The 21,450-nt window shown below is 34.9% G+C and overlaps 1 protein-coding gene across 2 annotated transcripts in view; it reads left to right on the forward strand.

Moving 5' to 3' along the window:
• The window catches only part of LOC105194724 (cytochrome b561 domain-containing protein 2), a 49,452-nt gene extending 30,204 nt beyond the window's left edge, over positions 1-19,248 (forward strand). Inside the window, exons 2-4 of one of the 2 annotated variants that reach the window (XM_039454929.1) lie at positions 10,885-11,143; positions 16,932-17,244; positions 18,803-19,248. In XM_039454929.1, coding sequence (XP_039310863.1) covers positions 10,889-11,143; positions 16,932-17,244; positions 18,803-18,963 — 729 coding nt within the window. In that variant the 5' untranslated portion in view covers positions 10,885-10,888 and the 3' untranslated portion in view covers positions 18,964-19,248. Of the gene's footprint in view, positions 1-10,884; positions 11,144-16,931; positions 17,547-18,802 lie in introns of those variants that run through there. The other variant, XM_039454928.1, reaches the window with a different exon arrangement.
• The last annotated feature ends 2,202 nt before the right edge of the window (positions 19,249-21,450 follow it).

The following is a 21,450-nucleotide window of genomic DNA, read 5'->3' on the forward strand; positions in this document are numbered from 1 at the left end:
GCAGAACTCATTAAATGGTAAAATTTGTAATGACGCTGATGATGTAAAATCACATTTAATTCAGTTTCTTGCTGACAAAAATCAAAAGTTTTATGAACATGGAATTATGACACTGCCTGAAAGATGGCAAAAGGTCATCGACGAAAACGGACAATACGTAATTGAATAAAGTTATATTTTTGAGCAAAAATTTTTAATTTTTTTTTATTTAAAATCTCCAATCACTTAGTTGCCAACCCAATATATATTTCATTTTATATATAATTATTTTATTCAGGGTGTCCACTACCTGGAAAAACCTGTAAAGTCATGGAAAGTCATGGATTTCACATTATGCCCCCTGGAATCCTGGATTTTCCTGGAAATTTCATCAATTTGATCATTAGTCCTTGAATTTTTTGAAGTTTTACTTCTAAAATTTTATATCTTTTAGACAAAATAATTTTTTACATTTTTTAAATTTAGTTCATTGAAATCACAAATATTACATTATATACGTCTTTCAAATTTGCGCACTTTTCATATACCATAGAGCATGCGCATGTTGTCATGGCGCATCTTTATATCGCTATATGTACCTTATCTGACAGGTTTCCTAACCTAAATTCGTCAACTTTAACAATTGATGTTTCACTTCGGGGGACAGAGCAACAATTATTTCTGTCATCGTCTTTCATTTTGAGCAAAAAATTTAATTTTATCAAAATTGGAGGTAAGGCCCGTATAATTCGTTATCCAATGTAGAAATTTTGTTCCTATGGTTTGGATTATTTTCAGTAACAAAAATACAAAAGTTAAAGTAACAGTATTAACAATTACGGTGACTATTATAATTTCCTCGAATGCGCCCGTCGTAGGAATTGTAATAGTTACCGTAATTATTAATACTATCACTTTAATTTTTGTACTGAAGATGATCTAAATTATAGAATCAAAACTTCTACATTGTTAATTTTTATTCAATAATAAAGTTATTATTTGATTATTATGTACAGATTGACGGCTTTTATGATGTCAAAATTAATAAAATTTCAAGAAATCTGGCTTAAAAACTCTGAATTTCAAAACTGGTTACAGCCTATAACAGAGAAGCCAAATTATGCTTGCTGCATTTTATGTTATTGCAATATTTTTTTGAGTAATATGGGAAAGTCAGCTCTTGTAAGTCACATGAAGAGCAAGAAACACATTGACCGATGTAATTCCATATCATTAAGAGATTTTTTAGCTACAGCTGACGATTCTGCTTCAGCTGTTTCTTCTATTTCTTTCTTTGAATTAGCTCAAGTAAATCCTGAATCTTCCTGATCCTATTGGTGAATCTTCGTCTACGTGTTTCTATACTAATCAATTTTTATCTAATCAATCGATGCAACATGGTATTGAAACATTTTTGTTGAAAGATGATATTATAAAAGCTGAAGTACTATAGTGCATAGAAACTGTAATGACCCACAAATCATTGCGTGATTCAGAAAAAGACGTACGTGTCCTTAAGAAAATGTTTACGGATAATTACATTGCTCAAAAAATGCAACTCATGAGAACCAAAATTAGATATATTATTATGTACGGCATCGCTCCTTTCTTTAATAAGAAATTAATAGAAAATGTAAACCGTGCAACTTTTATTGCTGTTGGTTTTCACGAATCTCTCGACAAAGTTATAAAACGTCAACAAATGGATATAAATGTAAGATTTTGGTAAGATGAAGAAAAAGAAGAAGTAGAAACACGATACTTCACGTTTTCTTCGACGCAAGAGCAACAGATCTTTTTGAAGCATTTAAAGAAGGTATTGGAAATCTGACAGAAAAATTGCTGCAAATATCTATGGATGGACCAAACGTAAATTAGGCTTTTTTAAAATAATATAAATTGTAAATAAAAATTTTCAAACAGCAAATTACTTGATATTGGAAGTTGCGGTCTCCATTCTTTGCATTGTACATTCAAATCCGGTATATGTGCTACAGATTGAAACATTATCTCATACATGAGAGCATTGTATAATCTCTTCAAAGATGTGCTAGTTCGTAGAGCTTTATACATTCATTATTCTGGTTCTGATATTTTTCCACTTAAATTTTGTTCCATAAGATAGTTGGAAAATTGTGCAGTAGCTCAAAGAACAATTGATGTTACACAATGCATTAAAAAATTTGTAGAAGGTTTACAACGAGACAAAATTAAACCAACGTGTGAAAGTTATAAGATAATTCCAAAATGCATTCAAGATCCTTTATTATGTGCAAAGCTTGCTTTCTTCAAATCTCTTGCTTCCGATACAGAACCTTTTTTAAGGGAATTCCAGTCAAACGCACCTTTGGTTCCTTTTTTACATAGTGATCTTTGTTTAATATTGAAAAACATATTAGAACGTTTAATGAAACCCGAAATAATAGACAATATGTCGTCAATCTCATTAAAAGATGTTCAGACACAAGAAAATCTACTTTCAGCAAAAAATATTATATTAGGATTTGATACTCTAAAAGCAATAAAAAAAGTCGACATTAAGAATGTAGATTTTCTTCAATTTCGACAAGATTGTAAAAGTGTCTCCAGAAATTTGTTTCCAAATTAATGACACGATCTCCGTTAACATATACTTTGACAAAAGCTGTTACTTGTTTAGATCCAAGTCTCATAACTTCAAATTTAAATTTAGCCAAGAGACGTTTACACAATTTATGTAGTATTAATGAAAACAATCGTTTAGCTGGATCAATAGCTGATATCGTAATTTGACAGTTTCGAGACCTTATATCGCGACCGTACATCATGGATACCATGAAATCTTATAATCGTAATGAAAAACGCTTAGATCACTTTTGGCGAAATATTGTAGGCCAAGATTTTAAGGAATTCATGAATGTAATAAAAATGATTTGTTGTCTTTTACATGGCAATGCAAATGTAGAACGAGGTTTTTCAGTAAATGCTGAATATCTTTAAAAATATGGGGGAAGCATCCATAGTTGTGCGTCGTCAAATATATGATGCCGTATTACATGAAGGTATTGATGTTTTACAAATACCTAAAGCTCTTTTGCTTATTGTTCGAAATGCTCATTTCCGTTACATAGAAGATCTTAATCGACGTCGACAGCAAGCATCTGTTGTAGAACAAGAAGCGTCTATGAAAAGGAAAAAACTTTAGAAGTAACAGAATTGGAGAACAAACGTTTAAAAATTCTAGAAAATGCTCAGAAAGAAGCAAATGCACTTAAAAAACAAATTGAAACTTTAAAAACGTAGATATATGTTTATATGTATGTAACTACTTTGTGCTTACTAAATATTCAATTACTTAATTATATATAAATATTATTTTTTTTATTAGATATGTTACGTTTGTTATTACAATTTTTAATAAGTTTATGTTTATGTAGTTTTTGAACTATTTTGGTCTGAAAGAGATTTATGTTACATATTTTTTGTGATTATATAATACATATTTAAAGTATGTTAAAAAGTATGTTAAAAAGTGTGAAATAAAATCAATTTATTTCAAAGCTATATTCAAAAATTCTCAAATCTTACCTGGAATTTTAATAAAAATTCCTGGAAAATCCTGGATTTTCATGAAATTGATTTATAAATTTTGAGTGGACACCCTGTTATTTTAAATCATTATTTAAATCATACATGGAGTTTTTTTTAAAACTTAGAGAGTTTCACCAATCGATTTAGAATTTTCTTTAAAATATTTAGAATCACATTTTCTTTTCTTCGTTTGTGATAGAGGAGAAAAGGGTATTATGGCTACTGTTGATAATATAGTTACCCTTATTGTTTTTATTATTAGGTGACGTTTTATATCAATTGCTTATCGAGTTATTTGTTTAGTAGTCCGCCGTATTTTAGTGATGTTAATATATTAATACTTAATGACTGATAATTGTTATAACGCATTTTCTATTTTTCGCGTTAGTGCGGTTAGTAGTGCGGCCGCGGTAGCAAAGTTTTTAATAAAACGTCGATACCAGGAAGCGACTCCTAAGAATTGCGTATTTGTTTGACGCTTTTTGGTCGTGGCCAGTCGGTTATTGTCTTTACTTTTTCTGGGGTTCTGATTCTGTTTTGGTCAACTATGTGTCCGAGATATTTTAAGCGGTTTACGCAGAAATGGCATTTCTCTTCATTTATTTGTAGTTTTGCTCTGCATAGTCGTCGGAATACTTCTCGGAGGGTTTGCAAGTGCTCTTTGAAAGTTTTGTTTATTATAATTGTGTCATCTAAATAGACGAAGACGTTTGGCTTGAGATCGGGTCCCAGGACCGTGTCTAGTAGTCTTTGAAAGGTGGCGAGTGCGGAGTGTAGCCCAAATGGCATTACTTTAAATTGAAACAGGCCTTTCCCGGGTACGATAATTGCAGTCATCGGTTTGCTGTGAGCGGTACCTGCCAGTACCCGCTCTCTAGATCCAATGTTGACAGGAATTATGCCCCGCGTAATTTTTCTAGAGTGGCGGTAATTTGGGACAACGGGTATGCATCTGGTTCGGTCGCGTTGTTTAGGCGTCAAAAATCTATACAAAATCTATGTTTCTCGTTTTTCTTGCGGATGAGTACCACGGGCGAGCTCTATGGACTTTGTGATTTTTCTATTATTCCTTCAACTGTCATTTTTTTACTTTGGTATAAATTATTTTTGGCATTGCCAGGTTCCATGGGCGGTAGCATTGCTTGATTGGCTCTCTTCTGATTTTTAATTTAATATTGTGCTGCGTTAGGTGCGTGGGTCCGGTTACCGATTCGAACTGTGGTAGTTCGACCTTTAGGAAACTTTGTAATTCTATTTTCTCTTTTGCGTCTAGTCTCGATATTTTTTTTGTTCCGTGGTGGCGTTGTGGCCTTCCACCGTTCTGTTTATTTGGGCGGGCGGGACGGGTATTCTTATGCCCATTTTTGCCCACAGATTGACGCCTATCAGGATTTCGTTTTGCATGTTTGACATTATCCGAAAGGTGTGCCAGTGAAGGCGCTGGTTCGGTTTTAGTGCCAGGCGGATCTGACCGGGAACTGCGGACGTTTGCCCGTCGGCAAGGTGTATTGTTGTCTCGTATCGCGGCAAAAAACCGAGTTTCTTTGCTAACTGGAGGGTCTGTTGGTTTATAAACGAGACTTTGGAGTCCAAATTGAGGGCGCTTATCGGGTGGGTTCCGAGGTGAACGGAGATATGCGGCCGGGGAGTAAATTTTATTCAATGGACCGAGGGGTGACCGGTGTCTCGTTGGTCCGAGCTTCGTTTCTCGCCGGCGGATGATATTCCTGCGTCAATACCGCGTCCTTGCCGCACTGCGAGCAGAAACGACGAAGCAGCCGGCGGCACTCGAAGCGGGTGTGCACCGTTTGCACCACTAGCAACATTCAGTGTGGTTGTACGCAGCGACGCTGATCGGTGCTTTGCACGACTTATTTTTCTCGGTGAGTGCTTGGCGTCGCTCTTGGATGTTCTCGAACTCGGCGGCTAGTTTGAGTAATCCGGCAGGACTTTCGGACCGGCGGACAGTTGGTAGTCCGGTAATAGATTGCGGTATAGGCGGTCGATTTGCTCTTTGCGCGTGAATTTCGACGCATCAAGGATAATAATGCCATTGCATATTTCAGGCAGTTTTCCCTGTTCTTTTGAGTACGTGCGTGTATCTCGTCTAACAGGTAGGCGCCGACTCTGGGGGGGAAAGGTATGCGTCACGGAAGGCATCCAAAAAGTCGGCCCAAATGTCCCACCCTTTTCGCGAGTTGCGAAGCCAAAGCAGAACGTCTCCTTTCAGCAGTTCCGGCTAAAATTTGTTGGTCGGTGTACTCGTAGGCTTCTTTGAGTTCCGCGACGCGTTCCAAGAACCCCTAGGGGTCTTTTCCGTCAAAGTGCAGGCCCTATTTGCGCATCTGGGACATCGCTTTAGAGGGCGACTGTTCGGTTACGTCTTGGAGTTGCGGTACGGGGAGTAGCGGCGGCGGTGGGGGTGTTAGCGGTGGGCGCGTAATGGGTGGTGACGGTAGTGTCGATTTATCTGGTTTGCAGTGGTCTGTAACGTAGCGGAATTGCTCGGGGTGTGCATCTACATAATCGCTCAGACGGCGGCGGAGAACATCTACCCTCGGTGTCTAGCCCGAAATTTTCTAGTTCCTCCATCAGTCCGCTTCGACGCCGCAATTATATCCACGAACGGCTCATGTTGTCCTGTTATTTTCTTTCTACCGGTACAGTCTCTGTTCGGGCGCCATGAAACAACCGTTATTCCGTTCATATGCGCGGATTTAGTTTGCGGCTAGCTTATTGTAATAGGTTCAAAGCGAGAGAGAGAAAATAAATTGGCTTTTAAGCTACATGAGTTTGAGTTTATTGCTTAATATTACGTTTTGACACAGATATATATTATTGATAATACAAGCAGGAAATAAAAAAAGCGCGGCAAGAATATAATGGTTTTGAATCTAATTTTTACGGACGGACGACAGATATGGTAGACTATTTACAAAGCATATACGGACGGACTTGACCGCAAAGCCGAGCGGAAATTTTGCGGTTTTCGGAAATGGGGCTGGCGTTTCCGACTATTCCGGCTGGCCAAGTTTCTAGGCGCGGTTGCGTTGGTATTTGGGAGTGTACGGCGCGCTGACGGCGCGAATGGACGGGCTAGCCCGGTGCGCTTGAACGCTTTGAAAAAACATGCTCGCGGCGTCTGGCTTAATAGCCGGTGCAAAGGTTGCGGGTTCGCGGGTTTTGGTCTGAAGCGCCCGGAGCTACCAAGTACCTTGGTGGCGACAAAGAACCTTTACCGCCTCCGGGGTGGTTGTGCGAGAGGAAACTGCGCTCTCTCGAGCGTCGGCTCTGTCAAGTACCTTGACAGCGGCAAAGTACTTTTACCGCTTGTTCTCGCCGGAGTTTTGGATAAGGATCAGGATCGCGGAATGGATGTTGAGCGTGCGAGCGGAGGCCTTTTATACCCCCTGGCTCGCACACTCGCTCGTTTCCGTACGCTTTCGTTATCCCTTGAGATTTTATCTTGGGATTCCTATTTCTCCATGGTTGCTGGTACAGGCGCGCTTTTGCGGGGATTTCTTCTTGCGGCTGGTTGGTGATGCGCACGGTCTTTCTCTCGCGCACGGATTTGCTTCGTGTTAACGGCCGCCTTTGGCCGTTAACGGTGTTGTCCTCGTGGCAGCATTTAGGTAGGCGCAAACGCGCCTTCTGTTGTTTAAAGCCAAACTGCGGCCTCCGTCTGGTGTTCGTCGGGAATAATGCATGCAACGTGCATGCGTTGTTACACGTTCTTCCGACCTTTTTGACAACTTTTAATAAAATATGGAACAAAATCAAAAAGAGATATAATAAGAAAATTGAATACATCACAATCAATTGTTTGCCACCGCATGGAGAAATTAGGGAAAGTCAACAAGTTAGGAGTAAAATAAAACGGAAGTTATTTATGACTTGACCAAATAAATAGGGTTGGATTGGGTTGGGTTAGGAAAATTACAGGGAGGGGGTGCGGGGGGAGGAGCAGAGCCCCCTAATCTCCTCGTAATTTTCTAACCTCCCCCGCTTACGCGTTCTCTGTATCACATGGGTTTCTCAATTTATCAACAAAATAAAAAAAATTATGTAAATAATGTATATAACTTTTCTTGTAAAGTTTTATAAGTTTTTCATTTTTTGTCTGAAACTTTTGTTTCTAAAATCAGTATTTTTGGAGATACAATGTGAAAATTTGAGTTTTTTACGATTTTGCGTTATTTTCGGTTTTGACCGTTATTTTTAAATTTTATATTCGTATTCAGAAATCAAAAATACATAAGAATTAGATATTTTTATTCATTTTTGCGAGGAAGACGCTTTTTCGAAGGTTTACCTTTCGCACAATTACAAGCATGCCCTATTTAAAAGTATGATTACGCGTATACCGTTGCAATTACGAAAATTCTGCATAAAAGCTTTATTGTATACAATTTAAAGAGCTTTATTTTTTGACATATTTTTTGTAAAATGAATATTTTTTTAAATAATTAAGAAAAATTATTCGGTTTTTTTTCTCCAGTATTTTTTTAATAAGATGTGAGCATTATTCAAAACTTTTTGTAAGTCACTCAGTACCTTCTCCTTAACTCTTAAACACGTAAGTGGGTCTGAGAGACCCCATATAAAGTTTTGACTGCTTGCTATGTGAAGACGGAATGAGATAGGAGGTTCGGACCAAAACGTAAAAAAAGTTTGAAATCTCTTTTGATTGATATGGTTGATCAACTAAAATTCGAACGGCTCGGCAGCAAAGTTTTATTAGGGTCAATGCGACCCATATAGTGTGTAAGTGAAACTTTTTTTGTGAGTATTTTACATAAAAAAGCTGGACAAAATACGTTCGAACAGGTCGGTTTGCGGATGTTACTCGCATATACTCTGTCTAAAGTTGAAATACTATAAAATGCTGTAGAAAAGGGAGTTTTTCCGAAATATATCATGAAACACATCAATTTTCAATTTTAGACACGATTTAATCAAAAATTCCTCATATTCGCCTTGTTACATAAGTATATTTTTTAATGGAAATGACAATGATATATATATTTTTTTTTGAAAGTATGAATCTTTAGCTCTAAAACACCGTATTGTAAAGTTCTTCAAAGTTTTTTGTTACAAAGATATGATTTTTTTTTTAAAGTGGATTTTTAGATGCTCAAAAATACCTCGTATTTTCTATGTTACATAATTATATTTTTCAAAAGGAATGACTTTGCCAAATTTTATTTTGAAAGTGTGACTCTTTAGCTTTAAAACGCCGTACTTAAAAGTCCTTAAACGTTTTTTGTTGCGAAGATATGATTTTTTGTTGGAAAAATGGATTTTTGACCAATTTCTCATTTTTGCTTAATAGTTTTCCTTTTATAACTTCACAATAAATTATTTTTCGGCAATGCCGATTGTGCAGTCACGCTCCTGAGATTTTGAACTTTTGTTTAAAAAAAAAATCGTGTAAAAATATTGATTGTAATCAAAGTTATAGCTTCTCCAAGTTGAAAAAGTCTCTCAGACCCAAAAATGTGTTTTCGTATTTTACAGGATTGGTGTGTTTAAGGGTTAATAACATATGTCAAGATCGTCAGAGGCTGCTCTCCTAATGCGCATTTTTACCTTATAGCTTTTTAGTTACTGTAGTACAGTTTTGGAACGCGTAACCCAGGGCATTTGATCGGAATTGATTCTAATCGGAATTATTTAGTTATTTCCTAGATTTTCATTGTATTTCCTAGGAAAAACGAAATAATTCCGATTAGAATCAATTCCAAACAAATGCATAATACGTGTCCTGGGAATCGATTGTGTATCATGTAACTAGAATGAAAATTACAAAAGTGAGCAAATTTATTAGGTGTTGTAACATGTAATGACAAACAAAATTATAAATATTCTAGTAAATTTGTTTACTTTTGTAATTTTCACTCTAATTTTATAATACACAATCGACGCCCAAGCCTCTAGTTTAGTAGTCTCATGATGGAAGGGATAACACGATGTGCGCAGTATGATGTAGAAATGAACACGCTGCGTATGCAGCTAACCTATTACAATTACCTTAAGGCCATGATACAATGGGAGAAATAAGAAATAAAGAATAAGAAATAAGTGAATCGACAATCACAGTCGAACAATAAGGTTGACAGTACTTTATTTCTTATTCCTTATTCTTTTTATTGTCACGTCTTTATTAGGTAGAAAATAAAAAAAAATACAGATGTCTGAACATATAAAAAATTGATGCATCAATGCATTGCTGAGGAAAATATCGAATAGATTAATCGATTATTCGAAAAAAACTATCGATTATTTTGATTAATCGGCAAACATCGCCCATCCCTATTCTGTACCACCATTGACCGATTCTACTTCAGAATCGCCGGCCCAAGCAGCGTCTCTCGACTTTGCCGCAGAAACCAAGGCTGTAAAACTCTTATGGGCCAAGCGTGCCAGTGTTTTATAATAAATAGCTTTCAAATAATGTGACTGAGTTTGCGTAAGAACAATATGATATTAGAAAAAAGAATACGATATTAAGAATAAAATATACTTTGCGCAGATTTATTTATTATAGATACAAGTGAACAGTTGTATTTGAAAACAATATTTTATGTTTAAATAAAAACAAATAGCATTTAAGAGGATGCTAAAGTATCATAAATTACCGACATTTACAGTCAACTAAATATCTTCAAAATTGGCGTTACATAATCACAAAAACTTTTTTTAGAATTGAAATACGCGTAAAAAAATGCGCTCTGGTCAATTTTACAAGAAAATCGAACAAAAATTAATAAATCATTAAATGTTCACTTGTATAGCCGTCACATGAGGTTAACTTTCTCTTAATACAAAAGTTGTGTAGCTCGTCCGTACAAAATGATAGTAGAGCGCACTTCAGAAAACATGCACAAATAACACTGTGAAATTACGACTAAACCCCTAACAAAAAAGATATGCTAATGTGCTTTTACTATATGCATATTTTGCTTAGCGAAGCTGAACTGTCATAAACAGAGCAGCATAGTACCCAACAGTAGTTGATAGATCTTTTTGCAGATGGCGAAATAATCGAAAAATAAATATTTATGCGATAAACAAAGAGCGATAGCTTGGTCTTGCTCAAAAAATATTTTGCAGTGATCTGCAGTACCGATGTCGAGAAAGTTCTTCTGTTACTTTAGCATCTTCTTAAGAATAAAAATATACGTAAATTAAAAATTTATTTTTTGTGTTTAGTATTGTATCACATCAAAATAGGACTTAAAAGTCAAAAATTAAGTTCTACACAAATTTTTTTGACACGAATCTCTTTCTCTGATTTCTAATTATATTACCGATAACAAATTATAAATATTACAGAACAATGGTGGTCGAAAACAATGGCGGATTCTCACTCGAATCAACAAGATCTAAATCAGGATTTCCGCGTAACGATTCTACTGAGATTATCATAAGTTCTGTGGATAGAAAGCCAAATTGCACCGCACAACACATATTGATCTCTGCAATGGATGCGATTAATCATATATTGATTGTATTGGTGACGTTTTATCTTGTGTATCACGCAGCGAAGGAATACTCCGTAACAAATATACACGTAATCCTCTGCACTTTTGGTGTAAGTATTCTATTTCATCCGTAAAATATACGTTTAATCTTTGTTTTTTTATCCAGTTTCTTTTCAAATATCATAACTCATTGTAACGCATAAAACCAATTATTGTATAGTAGACGACCAGTACTATCACAAGCCCTAGTAATCAAATATCAAGATAATCTCTGTAAATTTAATAATTAATTGAAATATTATTTGTAGAAAATTCCAGCGGAGTGTTATTTTGTAGCGTTCAATTATACATCCACCGGGTGAAATTGTAGAATAATTTGGGTACCCATGAGTAGCACCCACTTATACACAGTTCTAAGCTTCATGGCAGACTCTCTATAAATAGTTTCTAACGTTTAATTAGTAGAAAAAATTCAGTGCGCGAACTTTTTGTCCACATCTCGTATTTAGCATATAAATAGCTGTTACACACTGCAAGCATCTCACAGTAGTACCGATCTGGACATAGACAATCGAAAATCACAGTTTTAATACCTGAACAGATATTTTTGATTAAAATGGTTTTTTACGTTTGTTGAAGTGGAAAAGGTAAACATATAATTGACATTTAGATTTCACTAAAAACTATTCCTATGTTAGGATAACTGCTTTACTATAATAAAGATGTAAATGAATATTCTACATTCATAAATTTTTATTAAAATTGGTGAGTGAAATGTCATGTCTCCCTCTGTTAGTAAACAAAGAAGGAACGTTCCTTCTAATTATCTGCTTTTCACTCTACCTATTTTTCTACTCCCACCACTACCATCAACAGTCCATTCTATATGTTAATAATTACAATACTCGAAACTCCTCACACACTAATGACCTTATCCATTTTTGCCAAGAATGTGAACTACAAGTCGTGTCTATTTTGTTTAGTCGAAGGGATCAACGTTAATGTCACTCCGTGTTTCCGATTTAAAATAAATTTATTTTCTTAAAGAAAATTATATAAATGTTTATAAAGGTAATTTCGCGTATACGAATTTATCTAGACAACGCCTGGGGGCTGTCGTATGCCCTAAGTCTAGATCTAAATCGATGTGGCAACGCCTAAGGGTCGATCGTACGCCCTGAGCCAAGGATCGGTTTTAACGCACGCACACAGAACAATTTTTGATATGAACTGATCAAGAGATCACGGATCAAGAGATCACGGATCAAGAGATCACGGATCAAGAGATCACGGATCAAGAGATCACGGATCAAGAGATCACGGATCAAGAGATCACGGATCAAGAGAGCTAATTGGACGATAAACGCTCGCTTATACAGGGTGATTCAGAATAACCCGTTGTCTTTCAAAGGACGTATTCCTGGTCGAATTTAAAGACGATTTTTCCTTTGCCAAAAATTTGTCAGACGCTTAGATTTTGAAATATCAGCCGATTAAGTTAGCGTATCACGAGTCGAATACAGATGGTACGCAGGGGCGGCGCACTCACGGTTACGCGTGGGTGTGTCGTGAGGTGCCTGCTGCTCTCAGCTGGTACAACACACAAGTTTTTCTCCCCTCTCACTCTCTCTCTCTCTCTCTCTTTCTCTCTGTCACATCACAATGCTAGCTTTGACTTAAAAATGTAATTAATTTTCTTCTTAATTTTAATGATTTTAATAAGAGAAGTGCAAGGAAATTCTTAATACAGTCGAAGAATCGAACAAAGAATTGCACGAAATCTAGAAAAGTATTTACATCTCAAGATTTTAGAAACAGTAGTATTTGTTTTGTTACAGAGAGAGAGAGAGAGAGAGAGCCAGCGCGCGCGTGCTTGCATGAACAAGTTTGGACATGCATTTACTGACGTATTATTCTGTACAGCGATCAATTAGTTGTCTCCACGATGAGACAGACTAAAGTTTCGTTGATCCCTTCGTAAATTATCACTTTAGTATCATAATACATAATTCATTCACTTGATCGATAAAACTTGAGTAACTAATTAACGATCATTTCGAGTAACAATCACTGCAAATAATTATTAGTCATTCGGTGTGCGAAAATATGTAGCCCGATAAAACTCGTGTTTACGCGCGACGAACAGACAACATGTGTTTACTCGACAACAGGAAAGAGCCGACTGATTTTATGGGTTATGTTATGATCGAATATGAATGCGTGATTGGTCGAACAGAAGTTAGAACGCGGCAATTTAAAAGTAAAGTAGTGATTAATATTGCTTTTAATAATAAAATTTATTAAAAAATATTTTTTTATTTATTTTATTAAAATTATTTTTTTATATCAAGAGATTCTACACTGAAAAAAAAAGTTATTGAATTTTAATAAATTTTTGTTTGAATACTTCCAATGACATAATTTATTAAATGTAATTAAATATTTCTTTAATACAAGAATCACTAATGTAATTTAACTATCATTTTTTTTACTGAATAAATATTTAATGTGTACAAACTGTACAAAAAATTTCCTGGCACTTCTCTTATTAAAATCATTAAAATTCAGAAGAAAATTAATAACATTTTTAAGTTAAAGCTAGCATTGTGATGTGACAGAGAGAGAGAAAAAAAGAGAGAGAGAGAAAAAAAGAGAGAGAGAGAGTGCGTGAGAAGGGAGAAAGACTTGTGTGTTGTATCAGCTGAGCGCACAGGCACCTCACGACACACCCGCGGGTAACGGTGAGTGCGCCGCCCCTGCGTACCATCTGTATTCGACCCGTGATACGTTAACTTAATCGGCTGATATTTTAAAATCTAAGCGTCTGACAAATTTTTGGCAAAGAAAAAAATCGTCTTAGAATTCGACCAGGAATACGTCCCTTAAAAGACAACGGGTTATTCTGAATCATCCTGTATACCCACGAAGGGCTACAAAATCCCACCACTTCGCTGATAGCGAATCCCTTGGCGAGTCCGTCTGCGTGCCGCGTGATTGGGTGTAACGTCGAGAGACGCAACGTATCGCGTTGCTTCCGTCTCGCCGCGATCCTCCGTGAAGGATCGGCGGCTGTGTGAATGCGTGTGCGCGTGAGTGTATGTGTGTATGTGCGTGTGTCTGACTTGTTTGGACCTGTTTGATCCTGTGCGATCCTATGTCGTGCACGACTTAAAATGTTATGTTACAGAACATATTTTGTGACCTGCCGTTAAAATCGTGTCTCGTAAAATGAATGTGGTTTATGTCCGTGCTAAAATATAGTAGGGAGAGCAGACTTTTTACAGTAAAAAGTCTGCTCCCACTAACTGATTTTAGCACGGATACATCTATTTTACGAGATACGATTTTAACGGTACAATCTCAAAATAGACTTGTAATTCACATTCCGGGCAAAAATGGATGAAGTTGTTAGAGTGAGAGGAGATTCAAGCGTTATAAGAAATAGACCGGTATTGCGGCCTTCAGAGATTCTTCTCTAATAAAAATTTTTATTTTTTAAGTTTAAGCTTTAGAGAAAAAGTTTTACGACTCTCCCCCCCCCCTCCTATGCTCACAACAAAATATATATTTTGGGCTTGAGACGAAACCTATTATCGCTTTAGACTCAATTGCGATCACACGTGGATTACTGTAGTCTAATTTCATCAAAATCGAAGGTGGTGAGGGTATTCTTAATATTTGCCATTTATATAATTTATATTAAAAATATCTAAAGCTAAATATCAAAGAACTCGTGAGAGTGTTTGGGCAGTACTTAAGACGCAAGTTCCTTTATATTGAAATCAACTTTACTTTAAATGTAACTTTTTATTAGAGATATCACAAGTGAACGATTAGCTCAGTGTTAGCGTATTAGATTACTGTTCCAAAACCTTAGGTTTGAATCCCGCCGGCGCTGATGCGTTTTTCAAAAATTGTAAAATAACACATAATTGTAATTAGTGAAATAGAAATCTTACATGCAAAACGGTCAATGCAGATTAAGCTCTAAAAATAATAAGATGTATTGAAAAAGTAAGAAAAAAAAATTTTTCTTTATTGCACGTTATTTGTTAAAAGAGGAAATATTTTCTAGCATTAAGAAGATTTGTCTTAAATCTAGCCTCTCACGCTTATTTGATATTCCTCTACATTTTAGAGTATCTTCTCGAGGCTGTATATAAGAGAAAAATCCTTTAGAATCGAGACGGTACCACTTAAAAAATAAAATACTTTTTTCAGTGTTTATTTTAATATATTAAACATATATTAAATTTTTATTATTAATTCTATTATTAATATATTAAATTTTAATTTTTTATTATTAATTTATTATGTGTTTTTTATAATAATATAATTGCGACAATATGATAATTAGAGTTTTAATAATAGCTTTCCATATTAAGGCATCACATATTATTGTTAATGCTTTTTTTTAAAGTATAATAGTTTTTCTAGTAAACTTATTACAATAAAATGAAGATAAGCAAATATGACTCTGTAGAAAAATAAAATTCTGTATTGCAAAATATACAGGGTGTTCCAAAATTACGCGGAAAATTCTCAAGGGTACACTCTTCATGTCAAAACAAGAAAAGAAGTTCTTATGACCATGTATCCACAAATGAACTATTTCCGAGATACAGGTGAAATCCACAAAACGTGATATAATATTTATTTATTATTAAATAGTAGAAAAAGTTTAATTATTTCACAAATGTTCAAAGTGGCCACCTCTCCTCTCGATACATCTGTGAAATCTCCGAATCATGGATTTTCTAACTCGTTTGAAAATCTTTGGAGTGTTCTTAATCTTCTGACAACCATCTATAATTCTTCGTCGCAGGAGATCGACGTTGGCGACTTTTAACATTTACTTTATAAAAAATAAAATGAAATAAATTTTTACTACTAATTAAAAATAAATAAATATTGTATCACATTTTCACGATTTCACCTTTGACGCCCTTTATTTCGGAAATAGCGCATTTGCGGACACATGGTTATAGGAACATTTTTTATTGTTTTGACGCGAAGAGTGTCTCCAAGAATTTTACGCATATTTTTGGAGCACCCTGTATATTAGATGTGTAGAAACGAAAGAAAAGAAAGAAACAAAAATATTCGATTTACATGAAAATATTAATTTTCTTTTATAACGTTTGCACGATTGCATGATTAAAGATAGTATATCCAGAAATTTTAGAAAAATTAATGCACATCAGCAAAGATCATTATGCAAAATTTTTCCAATATTACATGCCATCTGTAGTACAATCAAGTAAACAACACTAAAAAAAAAAAATTAATATTTTTATGCAAATTGATTGCTTTTATTTTTTCTTACTTTGGTTTCTCGTTCGTTTCTATAAAAAATATATTTTTCAATATATAATTTAGCTTTCATGTCAATCTATATTTGTTTATTTTTTTCTTGTTAAAATAGAATAAGCCTACTGAGAAAATCTTTTTAAAAAGTACATCAACTTCATAGGTAATGTAGAAAGCTATTGTTAAAACTCTTATACCTATTATACATTGTCACATTTATATTATTATATGAAACACATAATAGATGATTAATAATAGAAAGTCTAAAGTTTAATATATGAAAATAAATTATTTTGATAGCTATTTAAAATAATAATTTGGCGGAAAGGTTATATACTCGGTATATTTCTGAGACGGAACGTTTCTAAGGGTACAACGCTCTATGTTCAATCGGCGATTTAGTCATCGAATCACAAACGGTAATAGGAAAATAGTAAATGTCGCCTCAGAAATAGGCTCATAATGTACATTTCTTTGCGAGCATTAGATTAAACCAAATAAGATGGTCAAAGAATTTTTAACAAATTTCTAAAGAATTGAACCAAATTTCTTTTACGAATTATTTACGAATGTATCTCGTTCTTTCAGTATGTTCTGTTGATGTCGGAGGCCATTATCACCCTGACGAATGATAACATGCTAACTACTTCTTTATCGCGTCGTGCCAACAAACACCTTCACTGGATTTTACAAGCTGTTGGGCTAATTCTGAATTTGGTCGGTGTAGGCATGATGTACAACGTCAAATCGGTGCATTTTCTCTCGATCCATGGTATTACAGGCTTCACCTCACTGGTAATCGTCCTTGTAGTGACAATCTTCGGATACCCAGTATGGATTGCATGGAAACTTCGCAAATTTGTAAAACCAGTGATCATCAAATTTCTTCACAATTTTCTGGGTATTGCTGGTTTTGTTATTGGCATGATCTCTCAATGTTATGGTTACGAAAAGAGATGGGTATACAGTGTAACAAAAATAAAACACGCCGACGATACTTTAGTCGTGCTCACGATATTGATTATGTTATTATCCTTAAGAGGTGCACTTCGCTCTCTCTATAGCCAATTTAGCGATTGCATAAAATTAAGTTTCACCTAATATATGCGATAATTATTGTTCCACAATCTTCGTGTAAGAAATCATTACGCATATTATTTATTTTTTATTATTTATTTTTAGTTAAAATGCTGTAAATAATTATTAATGGCTTTATAGGCGTAACATTTTCTTATACGGTTTATTTACATAATATGTATATAATCTTAAATTTCATAAAAATGTCAATTAAATAAATATTAATTATGATTTATATATTCTTGTAGTTGATATTTAAAGTAATTTTCCATTATTAAAAAATATAAATAATAACTCGAAAAATTGCACAAATTTAATTTTTACTTTTATAGGGTGACGTTTCATTCTACGAGATTTAGAAAATTCATAAACATACATATATTTACACGCACGCACGCACGCACGCACGCACGCACGCGCGCACACACAATTTATTTAGATAGAAAGCTAAAGATAGATATTTAAATCATGCATACGCACACAAGTATCGATCAAAAGTGAACATACCACGTGATTTTCTCTATTCATTAAATAAAAACGAGTTCGTTGAGTTGATAAGGGCTTTGTTTTTTAACAAGACGATGATCCTAAATTTGCGTCAAAATTAAAGAGCTCAAAACATAAAACTGGCTTCCTAAATCGTCAAATTTAAACCCCTACAGAACTTTTTTGAGTTGAGTTAGACGCATTTGAATGATTCGACCAAAGAAACAACTCTTTTTGTGGCTCTAAAAGACCCTAAAAAGATAATTAAGGCTAAAATTTTGCCTGGTAAACTATTCTATTATTAAAATTACTTAAATTAATAAAAACAAATATCAATTTGCTATTGTGGTAAAATCTCGGAGAAACATTGTTGAAAATTTTTTAATTTTTGTTACGTAGTTTTTTTAGGAAAAGGTTTAAATCATATTCAAATACAGAAATGTTTGTTAGTATTGGTAATATTAAATTGATTCTGAATTTAATTCTGTAATATTACTTTTTTAATTCATTTTGAGAGTTGTGTTTGAAATCAAAAGTAACGGCGCGCAATTTGAAAGAATTGGAATCTTTATAGAAAATTGCATGTGAAATATTATTTTAACAACAAGATTTTGTTATGACCGTATGGCTCTTTTTTATTTAATTTTATGTTCACATATAATCTTTATGTGCAATAAATTTTTTAAATCATATTTTGATTTTTATTTTCATCTTTATTATTGATTACATCAATTTTATACAGGTGCGTGTTCAAACTTTTGAAAACGTATATACTATAGAATATAACATAGAATATAACAGTGTGCGAGTCTATTAGTCTGTATATATAATATTATATAATTTTATATTATATTAAAGTACATAATTTATTTTTCAACTCTGTTTACGTTTTGCAGGCCTCAAGGCTGAAAAATTCTTTACCGGACTTCTAGCATCAATTATTGTACGTTCGATATCAATTATATTCTATTGTTGTCTTAATTTCTATTTCCGTCGTCTTAATAAATGTCATCTTTATTATTACTTGTTGCGTGTTGAATTTCCCGCCTTAGATTAATTAGATTAAATGGTTCTTGTTCAAAATCCTGCTTTTTTCCGTTAGGTTAGGTTAGGTTAAGTTTAGTTAGCCTTAGACTTTGTGCGAAAAATGACTTATTACGTTAAGTTTTAGTGTTTTTATTTGTATCCGCTAATATAATTTTTTTTTTTAAGTGGGTTCGTGATAATTACTTATTCCGTATTTTTGCGATTTAATACTACCTTAGTGCGATAATAAATATAGTATGTACATCCTTATATTTATGTACATTCTCGTATAACAAGTTTTTATCAAAAATTAGTACCAGAATAAAAGAGAATACATTGCTTTTAATTGGCGTTGTGTTTAATAATGAGTATGACCCTGTATATTTCAATGGGCCCTGTATTTCATGGGTTTCTTAATTTTTTAGAGGGATATAATAATAAAACAAATATGATATAGTTATTTGAATTGTTTATAAATAAGCAAGATGGATTAGTAAGTATCCTGACCATGCAGAGATTTGAATCCGAGTGACGCCGCATGCCGCAGGATTTTAGAAATAATAACTTTGTAATGTGATGTAGAAATTTAAAAGTGTAAATATATATTTTCTAAATATAATTCAAAAACAGAATAACTCCATAAACAAACAGTGTGTCCGGTGACGTTAAACAAAAATGTACTAACTCGCGGAAATCATACGTGAAATTAAACTTAAATGAATGGACTCGCATAAGATATAAGTATTGTACGAACTCGCGTGAACGATTAACTAACGATCGAACCAAAAATGTACGGATTCTTATGCATGATGTAAATAACTGCGCAAACTAATTATCTAACTCTAAAAGGAACGGAACTTGTACAAAAGATATAAATAAATGATTTAACTAATAATCTGGTCAAAAATGAACGGACGCGAATAAACAACTTAGAGACCAAGCGGGCGGACTTGTATAATTTACTTCCAAGTACGTAAACGGAGTTGCCTTGAGGCGGCAAACTCAAAAACAGTTAAACGGGCTGTGATTGGTCCGCGCGATGACCCGTCGCGACTGCGGAATCGACGACGTGTGACGCAAAGGACGGTTCTGCGATACGCGAAGGCGGTCGGCATGGAGATTCAAATGATCTCACTCCATGGGGTGTAGACACCCCGTGGAGTTCGGTTTACGGAAGAGCCGAACACAAGAGAACGGCGTCGAGTATCCTTGACAACGGTATTAATCCCTAGAATTCCTGGGAACGCATATACTGAACAGACGGATCCTATTGGCCGAGAATATTCGGCCGCGGAAACGACGAGAATTCCCGTCGTAGAGGAGGGATCGGATTTACCGAGGATTCCCAGCCGCTAGGAACGACGAGTATGCCCGTCGCATGGTAATTGAAACGAGAATACTTGTTCCCGAGGAGGTGACCGAGAATGCCCAACATAGGAAGCGTCGAGAATACCCGGCACTGGAAAGGAGTAGGTGCGAGATCGGTGGCTCGGAGTGATCTGACTTCGGCTTCCCATTGCCGGTTTATAGTATATATCGGTCCGCGCGGTTGAACGCATCAACCAGCGCGCGTGACCGGGCCGGCCGGAACGCTTGCCGACCGCGGCGCTTGGCACTCCGGGCGCGCGCGGAAGCACGTGATCGCGGTGAGGTTAGCCGATTGCACGCACGTGCTCGGTTTACGCACAATGGTCGGATGTTTGGACCGAAGTGAAGTAGCGGTACGGTGGAGGGGCGTAAGGTAATTACTGAAACCTAGTGCAAAAACTGTCAACTTTGAAAGATTAGTTTATCCTGGCAGATAAATCTATTATAGATGGGCTTGTAAAAATAAGAATGAAAGACTATAATGCAATCTTGTGTTACACTATGAAACTAAACTGCGTTTCAACAAGTACTTTACAGGATATAACACAGTGTAACACAGAATGTCCTAACTGGAAAACGGCCAGAATCGTCAGCGCTCAAGGTTGCAAAGAAATATTTATTACAAGCGACAATAGATACACATAGCGTGCTACTGTTTAAAATAAAACAACTCTTTGCGCAAAACAAAGATAATCATTGATCGGACGTACTTCATTGCGTTTGCCAGTAGAACGGTGAATTCGGCTATCTTTAGTAATTAATATCTTGTTAATTATTACAAAGTTTGCAAAAAAGTAGAAGAAATTTCTGCTCAATTTTACCAGCTCTATTAGTCCACAAGTGATGATTTGATCATTATTGGGCACTTTGCGTATTTATTTATTATTATTAATGAACATATTAATTATTCTATAGTATAGGGCTATTCCGTAGATCAGTCATTTCTCAGAAATTTTTAAAAATTTTGTGCATTTATAGTATTCTGGGTTTATAATTTTTGAAATTTTATAACAAAGAATTTTTTTAACTACAAAATTGAGATATAATAATAATAATAAAACTGAAGGGGCGGTCCTCGGTCCATCCGCCTACGGCACGCAGACTGTTGTCCATTGTGTCACCCTCCAGTCGTTTGCCACCTATGGGAGCC

The sequence above is a fragment of the Solenopsis invicta genome, chromosome 11 (assembly GCF_016802725.1).
Source record: "Solenopsis invicta isolate M01_SB chromosome 11, UNIL_Sinv_3.0, whole genome shotgun sequence".
Lineage (NCBI taxonomy): Eukaryota > Metazoa > Arthropoda > Insecta > Hymenoptera > Formicidae > Solenopsis > Solenopsis invicta.